The 21,678-nt window shown below is 36.3% G+C and overlaps 4 protein-coding genes across 4 annotated transcripts; 2 read left to right on the top strand and 2 right to left on the bottom strand.

Annotated features, from left to right (window-relative positions):
• Nucleotides 1-1,632: 1,632 nt before the first annotated feature.
• On the top strand, nt 1,633-5,705 carry LOC145228482 (GDH/6PGL endoplasmic bifunctional protein-like). Its single transcript, XM_080093548.1, has 7 exons — nt 1,633-2,355; nt 2,722-2,861; nt 2,935-3,138; nt 3,764-3,829; nt 3,905-4,042; nt 4,343-5,282; nt 5,338-5,705. The coding sequence occupies exons 1-7, from the start codon at nt 1,673-1,675 to the stop codon at nt 5,576-5,578; spliced, it is 2,412 nt and encodes an 803-aa protein (XP_079949674.1). The 5' UTR covers nt 1,633-1,672; the 3' UTR covers nt 5,579-5,705.
• On the bottom strand, nt 5,647-8,678 carry LOC145228484 (splicing factor 3B subunit 4-like). The gene is made up of 8 exons (XM_080093550.1): nt 8,526-8,678; nt 8,277-8,380; nt 7,686-7,811; nt 7,497-7,625; nt 6,918-7,098; nt 6,447-6,566; nt 6,107-6,385; nt 5,647-6,036 (listed from the first exon to the last, which is right to left on the bottom strand). The coding sequence occupies exons 1-8, from the start codon at nt 8,557-8,559 to the stop codon at nt 5,783-5,785; spliced, it is 1,227 nt and encodes a 408-aa protein (XP_079949676.1). The 5' UTR covers nt 8,560-8,678; the 3' UTR covers nt 5,647-5,782.
• Nucleotides 8,679-9,907: 1,229 nt separating this feature from the next.
• Nucleotides 9,908-15,476, bottom strand: LOC145228483 (coiled-coil domain-containing protein 63-like). The gene is made up of 14 exons (XM_080093549.1): nt 15,308-15,476; nt 15,050-15,146; nt 14,859-14,989; nt 14,277-14,458; nt 14,097-14,210; nt 13,842-13,988; nt 13,689-13,785; nt 13,505-13,621; nt 13,070-13,152; nt 12,827-12,995; nt 12,314-12,477; nt 11,864-11,967; nt 10,863-10,956; nt 9,908-10,790 (listed from the first exon to the last, which is right to left on the bottom strand). The coding sequence occupies exons 1-14, from the start codon at nt 15,372-15,374 to the stop codon at nt 10,716-10,718; spliced, it is 1,641 nt and encodes a 546-aa protein (XP_079949675.1). The 5' UTR covers nt 15,375-15,476; the 3' UTR covers nt 9,908-10,715.
• A 696-nt stretch (nt 15,477-16,172) lies between these two features.
• Nucleotides 16,173-21,675, top strand: LOC145227637 (peroxisomal membrane protein PEX14-like). The gene is made up of 8 exons (XM_080092512.1): nt 16,173-16,353; nt 16,418-16,606; nt 17,602-17,733; nt 19,800-19,885; nt 19,960-20,070; nt 20,135-20,227; nt 20,303-20,391; nt 20,478-21,675. The coding sequence occupies exons 2-8, from the start codon at nt 16,453-16,455 to the stop codon at nt 20,878-20,880; spliced, it is 1,068 nt and encodes a 355-aa protein (XP_079948638.1). The 5' UTR covers nt 16,173-16,353; nt 16,418-16,452; the 3' UTR covers nt 20,881-21,675.
• Nucleotides 21,676-21,678: the final 3 nt, after the last annotated feature.

Raw genomic sequence — 21,678 nt, 5'->3', positions numbered from 1 at the left:
CACCAACAAAAACATGTTACACATCTTCCAGAATCATAACAAGTCTAATTTAAAGCTGCTTTCACCAATTTAAATGCTGTACATGGCAAAATCAATGACTCGATGTTTTACTCAACTAAAACATTTTTTACAGTGCCTACCATTTTGTTAACAGTCATACAAAAGCGCTTTTTCACCAAGACTGACGCATTGAGCCAACAGGCATTGATATAAACACCCCCAAAGCAACATTTATTCACGCTTCTCAACGATGATTTGCGCTAATCTGTCCCTTGATCTTTTCGAAAGAAAGAACGCCAACATTCCATTTCTCAACGGCGGCGTAGATTCATCTCAGATCAAATGTCGGCAACGCGCTTTGATGTTTTCTTTTTTCGACCGTCGTGTCAAGATGGCGCGATTTCGAGATTATAATTTAGACTGGGGTGTCGGGCGAAATCTGGAACTTACTTAGCACCTTTTCTTTTGACAAAAAGTTTGTGATTGTATCGTTAAAATGTAGATCCACCTCAAAACATATGTATTCAAAAAATAAGCATATATTAAACCTTGCCAATGTCCTTTGAAATAAAAGTTGTGATTGCATGTTTTCAGTTGAATTTTGTCACTTATCCATTCATTGCTTGTTTAAGTGAAAAGACACTATACTATTTCCCTTTTTCAAAAGTTGACATTCAAAAAATATCTGGTAAATCCAGTTCGCATATTAGGGACTTTACTAAAGGGTAAATCCCAACTCGAAATGTGTTTGACATATTGTTTGTTTCGTTTAGATCTGGGATCTTCAACCGGGGTTCCGTACTACCCTTACAGGGTTTCCATGATCTTTAAGCGTTGCACAGGGGTTCTCAGCGGTTCGGTGTACAAATTCAAACGTAAATGTATTATAACAATATCATTGTTGCAAACAGCGACATTTGCCTGTACAATCTAGTTAACTTTGGTTGCACCATTGATCAATTGTGACGTAATAAACACAGCCTTGATACACTCAAATCTAGAAACGACCGTTACAAGTGACATGTAAATGCGTTTCAATGAATCGTTTAAAATTGTCAAAGTATACTAGGTGTTTTGTCAAACTTTGCGGAACCCTAATAAAATAGTTTTAATGAATGTAATAGAAGTAGGCTACATCAAAGAAACGCGCATTTTTATCTAACACGCTCCAAGCACACAATATTAGTTGACTTTAATCAAAGTATACTTTGACTTTAATTGAACGATTCACTGAAACGCATTGACATGTTACTTGTAACGGTCGTTTCTCGATATATCTTGCATTTTTTTGAGTGTATCAAGGATCATGGAACCCCTGTAAGGGTAGTACGGAACCCTAGGGTTCTGCGGAACCCCGGTTGAAGAGCCCTGGTTTAGATGCAAGCTTGTTGCGCCATCATTAACTTCACAAATGGTTATTTATGCACAACTATTTATTACATATAGATACGGCATTGATCTTTGACTTACGATTTTATTTTTTCCCTATAAATTGGCTCTGTGGCGAAAAATAATAGGCTATTGGAAGTTGGAACTTTAAGGGTTTTACTTTTGGTTGGTTTCCTACTTCCCTTTATCATTGTAAACAAAGTTCATGACTTTAACATGGAAGTAGTACATTAAGTGGGATTTGTTTACCAATTTAAATGCAGGTCAATGAAAATTGTAAAAAATGAATTTCTTTAAACCTCAATGCTTATTTGCTTTATCACTGTGCCTGTTTTTGCTTTCCGGCACCGAAACTACTGAAATTGATGAAAAACCACATGAAGAATTTTATACCTCCGAAAAGACCAATCATGCTGACATCATCTTAGTTGGGGGTGGCGGCGACTTAGCAAAAAAATATCTATGGAAGGGACTGTTTGATCTGTATCAGTTGTACTCATCCAAAACCAAAGATGGCTGGACTTTTTCCTTCTTTGGAGCTGGCACTAAAAATCACTCAGTCGGTTGGCCACAAATAAACACAACCCTACATGATGTAATAAAGTGTCATGATACTGGGTCTTGCATGAAAGATAAGAACGACTTTATTAACCTTGTCACATACATGAGATTAAAATCAGATTTAGATTACAAAAACTTGTGTGAAAACCATTTAAAAGATTCATACACCAGCCAAAATGTTTGCCACAAAGACAGACCATGCCAATACCAGCGAATCTTTTATTTATCTGTCCCACCCTTTACATATGAAAGCATTGCAAAATACATATCTACACACTGTCGACCAACAAAGGAAAGTGGATCACTAAAAGTAGTGCTAGAGAAGCCCTTTGGACATGACCAACAATCAGCCATAAGCATGTCAGATGCTATTTCCCAGACTTTGCATGATGAAGAAGTATTCAGGTAAAAATGAAGTGCAAATTAGGCCGAAAATATCACTGACATATATATATATATATATTCCTTGCTGGGCGGGCAATGCCTGAAATGTTATGCTAACAATGAGTCCACTGCCAAGCTGTCTGCTTTATGTATATTTTATTTTTAAGTCCGTTAAATCTATTTATATTTGATTTTTTTGGTGACATAAGTTATGTTCAACCCTTTGGGAACCACTGGGTTGGAGCAATGGTGCTCAGCGACCGAGATGTGATTAGAACCCACAGCCTTGTAAACAAAAGGCAGCTGTGCTAACCACTCAAGCGATTTTGACAATGTTACATAGGCTAACACAGTCAGCCTAAATTTAGATGCCTTAAATATAAACAGGGTTGACCATTATCTTGGAAAGCAAGCTGTGGAGCAAATCATTAAATTTAGACATGACAATAAAGAACTTGAAAATATGATGAACGGACATTTTGTGGAGAGGATTGAAATAGTTATGAAGGAAACTGTTGGAGTTAAGGGTGTGTTTCATCAGTTGGATAAAGCAAATGGATGTTTTACATTTTGATGGAAATTATGTCATTTTTTCATTAGGTAGAACAAGTTTTTATGACAAGTATGGAGTGGTTTGTGATGTTATGCAGAATCATTTGTCTGAAATTCTGTACTTGCTGACGATGGATCTTCCAAAAAATGGCAGCATTCGAACTACTGATGCAATTATTGAAGCAAGATTAGGACTTTTAAGAAATATTTTACCTGTGTTTTCTACAGATGTTGTATTGGGACAATATGAAGGTAATTGAAAGATGTAAAGTATTGTCCTTACAAAAATATAAATACAGAGAAACCTGGTTAAATTGCATGTGAATTGTGAAGCCATAACCTATCACTTGTTTAAAAACTAATCTGCTTAATTGCATAATCTACCCAAACATAAAAAGCTGATTTATAGAGCTCTTCTGGCAATAGTATTTTTGTACTAACGTTTCGACGTCCTATACGGGTCGCCTTCATTAGGGTAAATAACAGTAAATGCGAGTAGTACAGTGCACGATAAACAATAGAAAAATGAATTACACGCAAGCACGTCACAACGCAATGAAAACACTGTGCGATGACAAATGATTGGGCCTGTAATCTTTGAGCAGGTGCCTGTAGCACTCTGAACGTGTTACATCAGTTTTGTTGTTCATTATGTTTCCTTGTTGGTAAATATTCCATGACTCCAGATATATTCTTTTCCTGTAGACAGCCAAATGCAGGACATCAAAACGTTGGTACAAAAATACAATTGCCAGAAGAGCTCTATAAATTTGATATAATGCGTGGCAGCAAGAGCTTGTTTATAAAAAGCTGGTTAGTGAATATTAAAGTAGGGTATTGGTAATACTGTAATCAATCATTTTTCATACTTGCTTAGATTATGCTGAAGAAGTTCATGATGAGACAGACACAAATGAAACCTCACCCACTCCGACTTATGCAGGTTTGACAGGAGATCATTTATAATTTTATTGCAACCTGTTTACCTTAAATAACTGACACTCTTGTTTTATAACAGCTGTAAGGTTACGAATGGATTCAGAACGATGGAAAAATGTTCCAATGATTCTTGTAGCTGGGAAACAAATGAATGAGAGAATAGGTTATGCGAGAATAATATTTAAAGAAACTGGTTTCTCTGCACATTCCAAACAGGGTATGTTGAATTTGACAGTACTGAATACCGCATGATGACGCATAGTATGGTAAATGGTTTGAGGGACATGAGAATATTAGCCCTAACAAGGGTAAATGAGACCAGATTCTAGTATTATTTCAATTACAAACCCTCACCCCAACCCAAATAGCTCTAACCATCAGCGGATTTAAAAGTCCACAAAATTATAATTTTTGCATGATGTATATTTATGTCCATTAAAACTGCTTACCACTCGGTAACATGGGGTATGATGTTTAGTAACACCAATTTTTTTCCTTGTACGAATTTATTTTTTAGGGTGCCAAAGACACAAGCAACTTATATTCCACATTGGTCATGGAGTTCTAAAATCACCAGCTATTTTGGTCAGTAAGTTGTTACCAGTGGAAGGAGATACAATTTCTGGAACATGGCAGCTTACAAATCAATTTGAGAATAAGCAATATCTACACATGGACACTGGATGCTTTAATATTTATGTTCCGAAACTTGTAAAGGATGCCTACTCGCTACTGATTGAGCAAATGTTTCTCGGCAAAAAAGAAAACTTTGTGACAACTCAAAGTTTGCTGGAATCTTGGAAAATCTGGGGAAACATTATTGAGATACAGAAAGACAAAAAGTTGGTTGTTTATGAAGGAGGAAACCAAGTAGAGGACAGTTTGGACTTTTCCTTTCATGACAGGGGACTTTTCTTCAATAGCATAGATTACCAGTCACTAACTCAGGCTACCACAAAGTTTTTAAGGCATGAGGCTGTAACTGGTTCTGCTTCTGAAATTGTAACATCAGTGGCAAAAGCCATTCAAGAGGCAGCAGTTAAAGCAGATATAGACAGTCGTGATTTTCACATTGCCTTTTCAGGGGGCAGAACTCCGATTATGCTTTTCAATTATCTCAGACAACTACATTTAAATGATATACCATGGCATATAGTACATATATGGCAGGTAGATGAACGGTGCTCTCTTAAAGACTCAGTTTCCAACTTCAAAAGCCTTTGCACCTCATTAATTAACCACATACCGGGGTTGAAGTATGAAAATATACACCCAATGTTAACGCTAAGTTACCCCAATGAATTGTCCTGGGAAGGCAGTTCTGATACGTATGAGTATACACTGAAAACCGTACTTGGAGATGCACCTATATTTGACTTTGTTTTACTGGGTGTTGGATCTGATGGGCACACTGCGTCACTTTTTCCTTACAACACAGCACTACAAGAAACAGAAAGGTATGTTGCTGCATTTTAATCTCTCTTTTATTTATTACTTGGATGTTTCTTACAGGTATGTGACATTAATTGAAGATACTGAAGCCTCACCACCAAAAAGAATGACTCTTACTTACAAAGCCTTGACAACTGCAAAGAATATAGCAGTAATGATTGTTGGCAAATCAAAATGTGATATTGTGCAATCACTTCAAGATAATAACTGTGTTGGCGAAGAAAAGTATCCAATATGCAAAGTTTCTAATGAAAGCCAGAACTTAACTTGGTTTATATCTGATGATGCGATGTGCAATTAATTTCTAACAAATGTAGTAACTTGTTTTCTTGTCTATGCCAAATGCTTTACTGTTTTACACAGCACAACGACAATTTTAATTTTTATTGCCACTTTGGCCAGAATCAGGGAATAAAAAAATGACATCACATGGTTGTTTCAGTGGGCTAATGTCACAAGCAGCTTCTCGTTGAAATTCAATATACATCGTTTATCCTTCTTGTGTTCATCTATCATCATTCCAATTTCCATGGCCTCCCATCATTGGAGGTGGTGGCGGTCCTCTCATGGGGCCTCCCATTCTTGGAGGGGGCGGGCCCCGCATTGGGCCACCCATTCCAGGTGGGGGGCCTCTTGGCATTCCCCCATCGAACATAGGTGGACCTCTTGGTGGACCACCCCAAGGCCCACCCATTGGTGGCCCCATTGGGGGTGGAGGGGGTCCTCTTTGTCCAAAGCCGCCCATTCTTGGCCCAGGACCTTTTAATTATGAATACATGAATTTAACTTGGATTCAACAACAAAGTATTGAACCACAACTAGTACGTACCCATTCCCATTGGTGGTCCAGAAGGCATCATATTAGGTGGCATGTGGCCCATGTTTTGTGGGCCTCCCCAATTCTGTGATTGCATGTTGGATTGTCCGCCCATGTTTTGATTACCGGACTGATCTCTTTGGTTGTGATCTCCATCGTGTGGTGGACCATTGGGCAGTGGCGGCATATGACCCAGTGGTGGAGGCATAACTGATCCCATTCCCATTGGTGGCATCATAGGTGGAACCATATGTGGCATTCCTGGCAATGGCATAGGCGGTGGAGGCAAAACTACAAAGGATAGAAAAAGGATTAGTATGGATGCAATATTTCTATGTGGTAAGTAGATTACCTGACATATCCATTGACATCATGTCCGGATTTACAGGAGGCATTTCTGTTGGGGCATCAGCAAAGAGGGTGTGAGGCCTGTCTGCTTGGGAAAGTGGATTCTGAACAGCTAGCAGTCTCTCTGTAAACATGCAAAAAATGCTGAGGCAATCATCCATTAGGATAAAGCAGAAATCAGCAAATACTAGGCAGTGCATATATGTATTTCTTTACCGGGCCACACAGATTTAATTACATAATTTGACAAAAAGCTGCACAATGAGTACTATCAACCCTTACCAAATGTGGAAGCACCTTATTGCAGCAAAATATCCCAATGCCTGTTACTAAATCAGTGTAATGGTAAAAGATTTGGTTTGCTGTATTTGCAGGCATCAAGGTTTTACTGGTTTAGATTTAGAGTGTAAAAATGTTTTGGCATGAAAACAAAGAAATTGCAAACTAACAGCAGCTGTGGAAAGGTCCAACTTACCTGCTGCTCCACCATGCCTTTCTCCTTTGGAGTCTTTTTTGAAAGCATAAGAGATACTGATTGGGCGATTGCACAGATGCTGTCCATTCATGGCCTCCATGGCTGCGTCAGATGCCTCAAAACTGGCAAAGTTAATGAAAGCATAACCCTTCGAATTTCCAGTGTCTGGGTCCCTCATAATCTGTGCAGTTCAACATTTTATTTGAGCTAAAGGTATACTACTGCTTTGAAAACATAGTTTTGTTAGCAGTCCCACAAAAGACAGCAGTAATTTTATTTCAATATAAAAACATCTTGTCGCCAGCTGCACTAATGACATGTTATAGGTTGAAACAGTGTGTACTGTCTGCAGCTTACTTGCGATTTAATGCATATTTTACTAGTATAAAAGCACATTACTGCAGTAGTAGAGCAAAGTATTGGCCTAAAGTTGCCATGAATGTTTTACAGTACTGCTTTTGGTAGAGGTACGTTGTCACTAAGTACACATGATGAGGATTTAAAATGGCCTATCAAGATCTTGAATAATAAGCACATGGAAAATATCATTTATAAGAAATCATATAAAAAACAGCATACCTTTGGTGTCTGCAATATTACACCAAATGCACTGAAAGTATCATACAGGAGTTTTTCATCAATCTCTGGATCCAGGTTGCCAATAAACAAATTTGCCCCAACATCTAAATTCTTTTGATGTGACGAAGCCTAAAATAAAAGTACTATCAAAGATTAACAGTTCAAACATTGCATTGGTCTTCATGTTACCTTGTTAACTCGTATAGGCTTGCCATACAGTTTTATCATGTTTAGAATTTTTATTGCATAATCAGCATCTTCTTCGCTTAGAAACTCAACAAAACCATATCCTTGATGGCTTCCAGTAATTCGGTCCTGAGAGTAAATAAGTGTTTTCATTTTCAAACTCAACTAGTGATGGGACGAGTACTCGGTATCGAACCATTTCAGTGGTATTGATACTCGTACTCGGTATCGAAATATTTTGTCTCAGTTTTCGATACCAACGTGCGAGTACCGAAGGCCGATTTACACCATAAGAACACGAACACGGGCAACTTTATGCCAATATTTGCTTCGGACAGCACAAAAGTGGAAAAAAGTTCCGCCTGTTTACATATATCTTTTTCGCTATTATGTGGTGATTACATTTTTCGGCATGTGTGAGTGCACGCCTGTACCCCGACCAGTGCAGATAAATTAGCCAGTGATATACAACTAAGTACAACACTAGACTTAAGTACTCGGTAATCGTATTCGGTATATACATGTGGTACTCGATATTGGTACTCGCCCATCACTAAACTCAACATTAAAGCTATGAAATGTTGTGAACAATACCTTGGGCATATGGGTACTGACAACTACACCAGATTGTAGAAATAATTCCCACAACAATGGCTCCTTAACTTTTTCATCAAGTCCACCCACATAAACCGTTGCATCTGCACCAAATTTTGTATTGTTTTAGGTTTTGTTTGTGTGCAAAACATAACACGTAATAACAAGAACAACATCATGCATGAGTATAACATATAGTTGCACTAAAGTAAAATACTCTTGCGGTAACCACATGTAACAGATACGTACCTTGATTGCGTTCCGAAATCGGACCAGCTGCCATAATCCAATTCTGTATTGGCCAAATGAACAGAAAACCAAGAGTTTTCAGAAAACAAATCTCGTAAAAATCGCACACAAAACGCACGCTAACCTACCGCTCATTCACTTAAATCACTTTGTATGATTTCTATCTTTTTGGAAGATGGTCCGAAGAAAAGGCGGGAATAAAGGCCCGTTTACACTGTGCGTATCGCGCTCGCTCAAACCTGCGTAAGTTTGTTTGTTTCATTTTTTCTGTCTGGTTTCGCGCTTGACTGATTTCAGGCGCTCAAGTCTCGTAGAAATGAGCGAGCGATCGCCTGCCGAGCGTTTTTCTGCGTATCAAGCTGCTTGAACCTGCGCAGACGGTTTGTGTTATCGCTGTGTACGGGTTTCTGATTTGAAAAAGCTGGTTCATTTGCCGAAAATAAGTGATGACACGCTATTTGCCTTCAATTTAAGTGTTTATTACATGGTTATGATTGCATGTTGTGTTTTATTGTGTTTAAATATTGTAATTAATTGCATTTAAAATGTACATTTACCCTAGCACAGCGGACTACATGTTACAGAAACATGAAAGTGAGATAAATATGTCACCAATCAATACAACAACATCCAGAACAATCCTGTATGATTACCAAGATGCAAAATCATGTTTACTAACAAAATATAATTTAATTTAGATTGATACAAAGCTTTTTCGATCTAAAATAGGTAACAATACATTTTTGTGGTGATTTATGGTCATCGACATTTGCTGCGAGCTAAAAAAATACGTCTAGTGTATTATTTAGTAAGCTTAGGTACGCACCGATAATCGCAGTGTAAACGGAAGGGGTCGCAAGGTAAGGTTAGGTTAGGCGCCGCTAAGCATAGTGTAAACGGGCCTTAACAAAGTGGTCCATCAGGCAACAGCATGTTTTCCAGTTTAACTAAAATGGTTGTAAAATCACTGTTGTTTACTTTTTGGTAGTTTTTTGCAAAAGGGAGTAAAAGTTAAAAATGTTTTCATTTTGTAAGATTCATTTCGTTCGTTTAATATTTTTTAGATTTTACCGCCATTGTTGTTTCATTTCTGGACTTCTCATGCTTGTGAGATTTTGGAAATGCAATGTAAATTTGGATTCCGTTTTTTTTTTTGGAAAATGGTTTTGAGGTACAAATGGACTGGCGGGAATACTCCTTTTATTCATTTTTTACAGTGAAATTTTTGTTTATTTTAGTCACAAAATGTCTCACCAAGTGCTTTGAACTATCTTTTGTTACAAATGTTTTGTCCTTAAATTACTCAACGGCTTATCGCTACACTTTTCATAAGTGATTCATTCTACATTTTTCCAAAAATCCAATAACTGCACACTTGGCTATATGAAAATTGTATGTTTTAATCTAAACAACGAATAAAGCAATGCTCTAACATGAAACAAATAAAAACAAAATAATGTTTTGGCAAAATTAACCAATGTCTTTGTTTGCCTAAAGATGAAATGTTACCATAAAAATGAATTATCAATTAACTATAATAGAGCATTTTTACTTTCAGTAACAATGTCCATAAAAAGGGCATTTGACAGTAGTGTATATGCAAATGAAAAAATCAAAACACCCAACTGCAAAGGTAACACAGTATGATTGCTAATTCGTAGCAAATGTGAAACTTACACCTTAATATTAACACATTGTGGGACACACAAATGAGGAAATTAAAAAAGTTGTGACTGTACATGCTAGTAAAGTGTTGGCAATAGACAAAGGTAGGTTAGAATATTGTGTCACTTTCTTTGGAAACAATTTAGGTTGCCCCAAGTCAAAAAATAGTTTTGTTGTAAGTTTTTTAAACAGAATCAATATTGTCTTGCAATTTGTGTTTTACACATCAACAAAGCATTACAGGTAAAATGAAAAATTGTGTGTTAAAATTAGGCAAACAAAACTTTAAGGTAACATGAAAAATCTAATGCACGAATGCCAGAACTTACTGCTTGTACAAAGCGTAGTATTGCTAAAATGAACTAAAAGACTGCAGCTTCTACATGAATATGGTAGTTAGGCAATAAAATGAATTAAAACAGAACCCAAAAGCACACACTGGAACCTATTGCATTGCATTAATAAAATTTGGCACTAAATTGGCAATCTACAGCTATTTGTTGCAAAATTAAGGAGCTGTTAGGACTACTTCTTTTTCTTTGCAGCAGATAGGTCGTATCTAAAACCCTTTTTGGATGCAGCTGCTTCTTTCTTTAGAACCTAAAAATGCAGTTTTTGTAAAAAATACTGTTCATGGAACAGAAACCTTTGATGTTTCAGCCAGTCACTTACCCCTTTCATTATTCTTTCCTTTAATTCTCCCTGTGACAGTGGTCTGTTTTCTTCATCGCTTCGTGCTTCCAATTCATCACTGTCATATTCTTCCCTGCAATGAGAAAAAGGCTTCGTTGAGTGCTTTGCATACAGTTAACATTGTGTGCACCATACACCATTTAAACTCCTGTGGTAGGGTTGACATACAAAATGTAGATGATATATAATGTCATTCCAACTCTTACTTTCTGAAATCTGCACAATAACCATGTCATCCCACAACCAATGATTGGCCCCTTTGTTATTTCACCCAGCTTTCTCTCTTCAGATTCTTATATGTTTTTTTAGCTATTTGACCAGTAGCTGTAGCATGTTTAGCCATACACCAACAATTGTGTCTTCACTATATTGTGCTCTACATGTTTAAACACGTAGCTTCTTCTGGTTTAGTGATTGTTTAGTTTTGTCTATGTTTTGTTTTACTAATTGAAACAAACTTAACCTGCTTAGCTTAATCCCTACATTTACATTAACATCAAAAATTATTCATACTTAATCTGTAGTACTGATGCAAGTAACTTGTTTTGCTTTGCTCTTTGTCTCAAATCCCTGCAAGAACAACACTGGAGTAGATGCAAATTTAAACCTTCCTCATTAAAGCAAACTAAAATATGCTACCTGAATTTATAAAACTTTTCTGACTGACATTTACCTACTATGCTGCAAGCTGTTTACTTTTTTTTAAGTCTACATGGTAATCCAATAGTTCCTCCTAAATACATAAACGCTTGTTCAGTATTTTCTACATTGTAGTTATCAAAAATTCTGTAAAATGCTACACTGCTTTTAACATATACTTTCTTTGCTGCGAAAACAAAGTACTTGTTCAACTGGTGTAAAGTTAAACAAAAGTCTTAGTATGCAATCTGGTGGACGAAACATTTGTTCAAAACAAACATTGCTACAAAAATGTTTGTCTAAGCTTTTTTTAAATAATAAATTTAAGTTTTAAATCTTACCCAGTTGATGGAGGAGCAATCAAAAGTGGTTGGACTGGAGTGACAGGTACTTGCCCCAAAATGATGCGAGCTGTTTCTTGGGGATCATAGGGTTTTTCATAATCCTAATAAACGTACAAAAAGTGCAGAGATTATGACTTTCGTATAATTCTGCTGTACCAAACTGGAGTTAAGTTGAGTTTGCTTGGTGAAAGAAAACATGGCATTTTTTGAACAAACAAAGAAATGTTTTTGGTTGTCCTCTGTCAAGAATGTGTTTTAGCGTGTTTTCATGCAATTGTAAAGCCTTGGGATAATGTTGAAGAATCATAATTCATCTGTCTCTTTAAGAGAAAATTTAAAACTTTTTGTGTGGAAACACTTAGCAGACGTATAAGTGTCCTTGAACCCTCAGTTACAAAACCACTGTACTAGAACAATTACCAGGCTGGAAATAACTACAGCACTTACCTGTGAATCTAAGTAAGACTGTGCAGCCAAGAGTTCATTAGCACGCTGTTCAATTATACCAAGATATTGCATGATGTTGTCATCTTTCACACCTTCTGAGCTGCCCAGAAGATCATTCAGAACACCACTGTCACAACCAATACGCTTGAACAAAGATCCAACACCTGTGATAAAGAAGGCAGGAGCTTATTTACCCTTGTGGCTTCATTTTAATATGAGGCACTGCACCATGGGCAGTGAAAATTAAAAAAAAAACATTAAATCATCTGCGAACAGAGCACACTGTTTTGACTTGAAAGGACTCATCAGTGCAGCTGGTGACAAGACACAAGAATGATTGGCTAGTGTAGCTATCTAATGGCACTCCGGTTTTTTAGAAGTAACAGGCTGAAAAGCCATGCATCACCAATTCTGTTTGATGCCACAACTGGGCATGAACCTAAATTGATTTACACAACTCTCCCAATTTCAGTTTTAGAATTTTAAATTGGGTTGTAAGATTTACAAACATACCAATCTTAAGTTGGTCCAGGATTTTGAGTGTGGCTGAAAGCATTGATTCATTCTCTAAACTTTTGTCAGCTGCTGATCTTCGTGAGTCTTCAAGCTCATTCAAAATCTGTTTTCTGTCCGTTTCCAGCTTGTGTCCCTCATTGCGGAACTGCCTAATGTTGTCTTGAATCTATACGGTGAAATAAAACATGTAGGGTAATAGGTTGATATTTCACAACATAAGAATTATAGAACTTGTCTTACCCCTTCAATAAGGTCTTGAAGTCTTTCAATTTCGTTGTTTTGTTCATTGACATAATTGAAAAGTGCAAAGTTGCTATCCTCAACTATGGGAAAGTAAAGTAGTGAATAAAACGGGTAGTACTAAATACCGCATGTGACCGCATGTGATTCCTCTTAAAGTGCACCATGTTATGTGAAATGTAAGAATTCAGGGGTAAAATAGACCAGATTCTAGATTAATTTTAATTTCAAACCTTCACCCAACCCTAATAGCTCTAACCGTAAGCGCTTTCAAAAGTCCGCAAAATTATTTTTTCGTAAAAGCATATTTAAGTCCTTCACAGATTCCTGCCGTGTAATAACATGCGGTCACATGCGGTATACCATGCGGTCACATGCGGTATTTAGTACCACCGAAAAAAACCTGAGTTTTTAGATCAAAAGATATATTCCTACCTTGTATAAAGTTTGAGACGATTACATTAATATCTGTACTGCCAGTTATTTCCTCAATTTCTCTAAAAGCAGTCTCATATGACTCAATGCTTTGAAGTCCATCGCCTTTGTCTTTGCCTGAATAAAACCCAACTCAGTTTACTAAAACTAAGAAGACTAACACAAAGATGTATATATTTTATACCTTCTTTAATAGGTGAGGGGCCTTGCCCTCTGCTTATTCCTTTGGCCATCATGAATTCCCGCAGCTTTTTGTCATGGTCAATGACACGCTGCAATTCCTACAAAAAAGGTTTGAATGTAATTTACTTCCAGCGATGATGCACACAAAACTTACCTTTATTTCAGCATTAAACAACTGTAAGTCTTTGTCAGATTTTTCTTTCAGTAACACTATTTTGCTGTGAGCCTCATCACGTTGATCGTATGCCAGGGTGCTGGCTTCAATAACCTGACCTATTTCACGCTTTAAATCCTTGAGTTCCTGTTAATTACATATGCAACCACTTTAAATATAAAACACATGAACAAAAATAAAGCCTAACTATCAGTGATATGATTTTTGCAAAGATCTTTAATGATAAAATAATACCTTTTCTAGTTTCTTGAACATTTGTTGAAACCTTCCTTTCTCAATTCTCAAGGTTTCAATTTGTTCTCTCAGTGAGCTGTTGTTTGTCAGTGCAAGGTTGAATTTTGACAATGCCTGTAAAGTAGCATGTTTACAGGTCAGAAAAAAATCATAAGCATTACTTTAAAACCACCAAGTTACCCTGTGGAGCCTTCCTTCCAAAACACTCATTCGCTTTTGTGTATGTTGTGCAAAGCCTCTGGTAGCTTCACCTCCACCCATTTTTCTGCGCTGCTCTTGAACTTTGTGTTCCCAAACTTGAATGCTCTCGTCAAGTTGGGCTTGAATTTCTCGCTCTTGTTTGATTTCGTTTAAACAGTCATCTTCAAAACAAATTGATTTGTTAACAAAGATTTATACTAAGTTACAAATGGGGTAAGCCATTAAGAGACCAGGTTAAAGGGGCAGAAAATAATTTTTGTAATTTAGACCAGTGTAGAAAGAGATGTTAAATGTTCAAAAAAGTATTTAGCAAACATTTATGTTTGATAACATTTTTAGCAATGCACTGACTTTTTCAACTGAATTGCTGTTAAGTGGTTGATTGCAGAACCAATTTGCTAAGTATTTCTTTGCAATTAACAAGATTATTTTTATGACAAAAATGGCTGCACTTGGAATAAATGATCCACATGCAATTGAATAAATTATGCGATTAAAAGAACTGATCTATATTGTAATTAAACTGGGAGTTATGATAACATGACATCTTGTGCAGCTTACCTTTTTCATCTAACAGTTTTTGTATTTCTGCCACATTCACTTTGTCCTTGTCCTGATTAAACTTGCTTTCAGCCAAATTCAGATTTTTCATGAGTTCCTCTCTTTCACATTTTAGGTTTTCGATCTCTGCCCTAATGAGGCAAAAATTAAATTTACTCAAAAAGGTTTTACAAGGTTATACAAAGACATACAATTGACGCCGAATAAGATCTTGTGATTCAATTGCATATGCTTGGCGATCTCCTTCCATTATCCTGTACTTTCTTTGTAACTTTTCCAGTTCCATTTCTGCAATAATAAAAATATAATTTCTTTGACAAAGCAACCAGGGCTTTTGGAAAAACACTCTTAAATAATACAACAGAAAACAATAATATATTAGAAAGAAATAATCCTAAAATGCATTACTTATTTTTTTACCACAACAAATTATAGTAAAATGTGTTTACCGTATCCTTCCATGTCTCCCTCACTTCCATCAGACCGAAAACTCCTTGCTGATTTCCCTCTAGGCATGTTTTTGTTTTATCACAGCTATACACACAGCAATAAAATATATATTTTGACTAAACAAGAGAAAATTTTGCACTGAAACAAAATGAAAAGTTATAGCAAAACTAAACCGTTAAAAGAACGTTGCTCTCCGCTTGTGCCATTTGCTAAACTTAATGGCAAGTCAAACAAATAATAGTGAACTTGAAAATTTTGCTTTCTGGTTGCCAATAGCAATTCTTAATCCGTACCATTTAAATATTTTATGAACATAAAAATCAGACATTTAAACATTTTTAATGCTTGTAATGGTCAACCTTACTCGTATGTTCTGTTCCAACAATATTTGCATACCGGTAGTAAATTTGAAGTTTCTAAGATAACAAAAAGATTATAGCTAAATTATTGCAAATTTAAAAGTACAATTTGCTTCAACCAAAATACAAATGTTGTTTATTACCCCCAAACTATCCAATATCAAAACTTAAAATATATTGGCAGCTATTATTCTAATTATAAGCCAAACATTAAACAGGAAGGCTTTCTTTATATTCTTTCATAAGCAAATATTATCAGCATTTTGACGCCATTTCCTATTTACTCATTTCGACAGGCATGAATGATTTTAAAAGAAGTCTACAAGACTGTTTTGTTTATTTTTCGCGAGCTCTGCTAAAACGTGAGCCATTTTCGCTGATAAGCAATTTTTGTGTAGATAACGGTTGATAACTCCTTTGTATACGTAAGCATTGATTAAATATATTTAAATATATTGTAAAATTTATTCTAATATTGCAGTATTGCATGAAAACGTTTTTTCGTGCAGTTTAGCTTTAATAAAGTTTGTCAAAAACTTACGTATTGCGATTATAAAACAATTCGAGATTTACGAGAAATAAATTGATTAGAAATCAAGAAAATACCAAGAAATCGAGGAACCCTAGTTTTCAAGCCCGTTGGTCCTGCACACCCGAGATCTCGTCGGAAACTGGCAAACTGCAATGTTCTGCAGACTGGACTTTTATTAGCCAGTCTAAACTCTAAAGTGTGTGTTTTTTTATTTTCAGAGATTTTTGGACTATTCTAAATAGGCCTGCCCAACATGTCTGAGGAAGGAGGCATTCCAGACAATGTGCCAATTGTGGAGTCAGAACCCTTAAGAGAAAATCTTATTACAACTGCAATTAAATTTCTTCAGAACCCCAAAGTGCAATCTAGTCCATTACCACAAAAGAAAGATTTCCTCAAACGAAAAGGTTTCAAAAAAAAGTTTTAGAATTTTGTTGTTTTTTAACAATCTCACAGTAAGCTTAAGCAAACTTGTACGGTGCAGCGCATTTTGCTATAACCCACCAATTGTGCCCTAAACATTTTTGCATTTTGTAGTTTTTACCTTTTCGATGTTGCACAGCTCTTTTGGACTGTTGATTGTTTTAGTTTAATTGTGCCACTATGCTTTTTTTTACTAAGCAAAACAAACTCAATAAACCCTTTTTGCTATGTGGACTTGTTTAAACAGTTTTTTTTTTGCGAACTGCGAATATTTAATGCATGTAAATTTGTTAAACTAGAGTTCCTTCTCAAGAAATTCTTGAAAATTCACAAGCGTTAATGTAAGAGTTCCTTCTTCTAAAAAATCGAGAATTGAGTCTCAGAAAAATTATGTCACGTATAATTACCAAAAAGTAAATGCGACACCTCTTATTACATGTATATTCGTTTTAGCTCGCCCCAGAGTGCACTGGGCACATTACTTTCTCTTTTTTTGCTCCTGAAACAGTGTGTTTTAATGTGCGTTGCCACTAAACTTTCACCTTTCCCAGACAGTAGTCACACCTGGTTGCGTTAGATCTATAACAGTTGCTTCGTTTTTTGCTGCTTTGCCAGCGAATCACTACTTGCGATCCCTAATAGAAGCAAAAAACGTACAATCAGATTTTTTTTGTTTTTCTTAGAAAATCGGCTTAAATAAAAAGTTAGAGATTCTCGAGAAATGAATTTTTAATTTGAAGTCGAGAAATAGAGGAACCCTCGTTAACATTTAGTATTTAGTCCCAACTCAAATTATGTTAGAATATTATCCCTAAAGAGGTATCTAAAATAGAATTATGAAGTGAATGTAATTACAAACCTTCAACCCAATTCTAAAAAGGATTGCATAGATTGTGTATTTTAAAAAAGCCCCATGAACCGGCATGACAGCCCATTGTTTGTTGAACACTGTTAATAAACTTGGAAATTCTTGGTTAAGGTTTAACAGAAGAAGAAATTCAAGCTGCTGTAGAAAGGGCTGGAGTAACTGAATCATCAGTTCAACCTGTGGTATCTGGTGATCAACAATATGTGCAACCACAAGTCCAAACTATTGTTCCCACTAGACAAGGTAACGGTTTGGAGTTTTTAGGAAAATCTAACTTTTGTATAAATATACAATTATATGTAGCTTGTTGGTAGGTTATTGGATATATACTTATCTATAGTTATATCATATGGCAGTAGTTCTCAAACAGTGCGCCCGGACGCCCTGGTGCATCGTTTCAATTTTCCAAGGGCGTTGCAGAATGGTTCAGTTTTGTGGCTTTTTGTTGTTGTATTAATAAACACAACTTTGGTAATAAGTTTTCTCATTAACTTTTATTATGGGTCCCCTTCCCTGAAGGGACACATATTGTTTTTGTCCGTATTTTTTTTTTCTTTTTTCTTTTTTTCTTTTTTTCTTTTTTCTGTCTAACGCTGGTTTGTTAAACGCATTTGGTCAAGAAAGAGTGCTTCAAATTTATTCAAATTTGGACAGATGTTAGTTATTAATCTAAATTTGATCCTCCTGAAGTTTGACCCCGAATTACCCAGTGGTTCACCCACAGGCCCCCAAAATGCAACTTTTTTAAAACATGGTTTGTTATATGCGTTTGGTCAAGAAAGAGTGCTTCAAATTTGTTTAAATTTTGTCAGATGTTAGTTATTAACCAAAATTTGATCCTCCTGAAGTTTGACCCTGAATGACCCAGGGGTTCACCCACAGGCCCCGAAAACGTAAAAATTTTAACGCTGGTTTGTAACGCTGGTTTGGTAAAGAAAGAGTGCTTCAAATTTATTCAAATTTGGACATATGTTAGTTATTAATCCAAACTTGATCCTCCAGAAGTTTGACCCCGAATTACCCAGCGGTTTACCCACAGGCCCCCAAAACGTAAATGTGTCTAACGCTCGTTTGGTCAAGAAAGACACTGTAGGCAGAAGTCCCAAGAGAGTAACTCACTGGTTTACGATAGCAGGAGGGCTCAGCTTGACGTCGGACAGACGTTTTACGAGACGTCGTTTCGGTGATTAGAAATCAGCTGTTTTGCACAGCAATGCTATTTCGTTTTATTAAGTTGTCACTCACATTTTCAGTTTTGGCGAAGGTTTCACACCTATGACGTGATTTAAACCTAATAAGCGTGCTTCGGTTTCGTATATGTCAAGCAAAACTTGTTAATCAAAATAAAGTTGAAAAATCAAACTTGACATTTTTTTTTGCAAGATAAATGTGTTTTTTTAAATGCTCGTTGTCAGGTTGGCCGCCGCATGACCATGGGTTACTTAAGGTCAACTAGTAGGTATTACTAACACAGTTCAGAACTTTCTTTCATCATAATGTAGTGTTTTTTTGGTATCAATTTAGGAATCAACACTCAAGGCATGTATAAATTAGGTTAAACGGTTTTGTTGAACAGTAAGGACGGCGTCTATTGAAAACGGTGTCAATAGGTCAAACAGTCGTTTGGCGTGTGCACCCTGAGAGGTTACTGCAGGTCAATGGTACGACAATATCTGGGTCAAAGCAAGAGATTAAATTAAAGTATTTGTTTCGTTCTTTTTTAATGTTTTTGTAATTATATGACAATAATAGTGCAAAAAGAATACGAACAATTTTTTTATTGTTGGGTTAATGCTTTCTAAAAATTTGTTTTTAAAAATCTAAAAGTCACCGCAACATTTGTTTACCGTAAATCCGCACAAACACGCGTGTGGGGACCCATTAGTTTTTGTTTACAAAAACAATCATATGTGTGGATCAAATGATGTGTATAGTAAATTGGTAAATATCGTATAGAATATATAAAATGGAAGTATATCAGAAAGCCACCCTTCTAGTTTGCTCGTGGGTCGCAAGTCCAGAAAACTTTTCCAGAGGCGCCGCAACGAAAAAAGTTTGAGAACCACTGTCATATGGCATCATCTTTTTCCTGGAGACTGACTTTTATTTACATATTTATTATTAGCACTTACCACTTACTGACTCTAGGTAGTCTACAAGCCAAAAATGAATGCACTAATATCTTTTTTACATAATACTTTTTTTTAAATCCTTTACCCCTGATGTGGCATTTTGTCATAGCATGACCCATATTATTGTTTCTCTCATTAAAAATATGGTTTAACACAACTTTTTTGCACCTCTGGCAGTTTCAACATGGGAAAAGATTCGAGATTATTCAGCGTTGGCTATTATAGTTGGTGGTGTGGTTTATGGTTTGTACACTCTTTATAAGGTTAGTAACCTACACCAAACCTTCAATAAAGGTTATCATATATACCTTTAATCCTGTGCCCTTCATACCTACAGAGGTACATTGAGCCACTTATACTCCAGCGTACCACAAAAATGGACAAAAGATTATGTGACATGGATGAAGGTATCAAGGAAATGAACAGTGGCATGCAAAAAAGCATTAAAGTCGGTTTTGTTTATGTTTCTATAACTACTCTTTAAAACACTGCAAACTTGATTTTAATTCCAGGATCTGCAAAGTGTTATAAAAGACTTACAGGAACAAATCACTGACCAAACCTTACAAATTAGTCAAGTTTCAAACAACGTTGCCGTTTATAAGGTATCTTTGCCATCCACAAACTTCTTTGAATGTCCAAACAATTTGTCATGCTACTTTAACTTATATGCTGAACAGGCTGAAGGATCAAATCCACCCATGTCTAACACTGCTATTAATGAGTTGCAAGCTGAGATTACTACAGTAAAGGGGTTATTGTTAAGCACGTAAGTTCACCAACTATTAAGTTACCCGCTGTTTTAAACTTTAACATTTTTACAATACAAGTCTTACGTCTATGTACCAATTCCAGCAAGCAGTTTCCAGCTACACCAGTAAATCCACCAGTCATACCGAGTTGGCAACTTAAACCAAGCATTGTAGAGGCTGAGGTAACGGAACCGACACAAAACAAAGAGAATGGACTCACCGAAATACCCGAAGTTACCGACACCCCACAGAAACGAATTGATTTAGAAGAAACAGAAAGTTTAAATGACGATACCCCTTCAGAATCTGAAAACCAGTACTCTAACATGAATGGTCATTCTTCGCATAATGGTGCAACTGAAAATGGCGTAGTTAGTCCACCTTCGCTTAACGGCATGGCAACGAATCTACACAATTCCATGCTTGTTAGTCCTGTTAAGCTGGGAAATTTAAATTCCAGCAATGAGGCACCACAACCGCTAGGTGGCGAGTCAGAGCTGGACTGATTTATGGAGTATTAATTGATTAATTTAATTAATTGTCCTGTATTTTTTTAAAATCATTTCCTCGCTATTTGATTAATTTAGGGAACCCAAAGGGTCTGCCTTTTATTAATGCTTGTATAAGCATGAGAAAAGGTAAAAGCTGTAGCTGAAATGCTTGTTCCAGGTTTCAATAAGGCATGGTGCCCCAAGTACAGCGGAATCTGGTTAATTGCATAATCAACACTTTAAAACGCTTGGCAAAGTTGTTATGGTTTGTCTGTATATGCAGTGACTCAGTTACATATGGAAGTATATTTCGTCCAAACCTGCATCTGATATATTGCGGTCTTGCTGAATTAGCTGCTAGACTTTTTATTCAGGCACAATAACCACTGGCGAGTGTTGAACATTCTAAATGCTCTACTGCACTGTTTCTCAACCTTCTTAATCCTAAAGTCCAAAACGTACAAAATAGCCTAAATTTTTGGGGTGGGCCATCAATATGAATGAATTTCTTCTTGGAATGTGAAGAACTTGGTATGTGAAGTAACTATTCCATTATACCATACAAAACCACTGCTCAACTGCCTATTTGTATTCCTAACTACAGCACATAAAGTGCTAGTTCAATAACTTTCAATAGTAGGTAGCACACAACATGTATGCCTGGCTGAAAGAAGTTTTGTATTGTTAAATCCTTGTTTGTAATTTGTTGCACAATGAGACCAATCTTTGTAAAGTGTTTGATTATCGTTGTTGCAGCTTTCGTAATTGCACTGTGTGCTGGAGAAAAGAAATATTGTTCTATGGCTTAAATCC

The sequence above is a fragment of the Phallusia mammillata genome, chromosome 5 (genome assembly GCF_965637545.1).
Source record: "Phallusia mammillata chromosome 5, kaPhaMamm4.hap1.1, whole genome shotgun sequence".
Classification (NCBI taxonomy): Eukaryota; Metazoa; Chordata; class Ascidiacea; order Phlebobranchia; family Ascidiidae; genus Phallusia; species Phallusia mammillata.
The sequence above is the reverse complement of the archived record's forward strand: the minus strand, read 5'-3'. Positions and strand labels throughout refer to the sequence as shown.

What these genes read in the sequence shown, in the direction of transcription:
- LOC145228482 (XM_080093548.1), top strand. Translation starts at nt 1,673, where the DNA reads ATGAATTTCTTTAAACCTCAATGCTTATTTGCTTTATCACTGTGCCTG. An exon ending in ACCCACTCCGACTTATGCAG is followed by an intron (nt 3,830 to 3,904) that starts GTTTGACAGGAG and finishes GTTTTATAACAG; the next exon opens with CTGTAAGGTTACGAATGGAT. An exon ending in CTCTGCACATTCCAAACAGG is followed by an intron (nt 4,043 to 4,342) that starts GTATGTTGAATT and finishes TTTATTTTTTAG; the next exon opens with GGTGCCAAAGACACAAGCAA.
- LOC145228484 (XM_080093550.1), bottom strand. Translation starts at nt 8,559, where the DNA reads ATGGCAGCTGGTCCGATTTCGGAACGCAATCAAG. An exon ending in TCAGTACCCATATGCCCAAG is followed by an intron (nt 7,812 to 8,276) that starts GTATTGTTCACA and finishes ATTTACTCTCAG; the next exon opens with GACCGAATTACTGGAAGCCA. An exon ending in TGGACCACCAATGGGAATGG is followed by an intron (nt 6,037 to 6,106) that starts GTACGTACTAGT and finishes CATAATTAAAAG; the next exon opens with GTCCTGGGCCAAGAATGGGC.
- LOC145228483 (XM_080093549.1), bottom strand. Translation starts at nt 15,374, where the DNA reads ATGCCTAGAGGGAAATCAGCAAGGAGTTTTCGGTCTGATGGAAGTGAG. An exon ending in GGGAGACATGGAAGGATACG is followed by an intron (nt 15,147 to 15,307) that starts GTAAACACATTT and finishes TTATTATTGCAG; the next exon opens with AAATGGAACTGGAAAAGTTA. An exon ending in CGTCTCAAACTTTATACAAG is followed by an intron (nt 13,153 to 13,504) that starts GTAGGAATATAT and finishes ACTTTCCCATAG; the next exon opens with TTGAGGATAGCAACTTTGCA.
- LOC145227637 (XM_080092512.1), top strand. Translation starts at nt 16,453, where the DNA reads ATGTCTGAGGAAGGAGGCATTCCAGACAATGTGCCAATTGTGGAGTCA. An exon ending in TATTGTTCCCACTAGACAAG is followed by an intron (nt 17,734 to 19,799) that starts GTAACGGTTTGG and finishes CACCTCTGGCAG; the next exon opens with TTTCAACATGGGAAAAGATT. An exon ending in GTTTGTACACTCTTTATAAG is followed by an intron (nt 19,886 to 19,959) that starts GTTAGTAACCTA and finishes TCATACCTACAG; the next exon opens with AGGTACATTGAGCCACTTAT.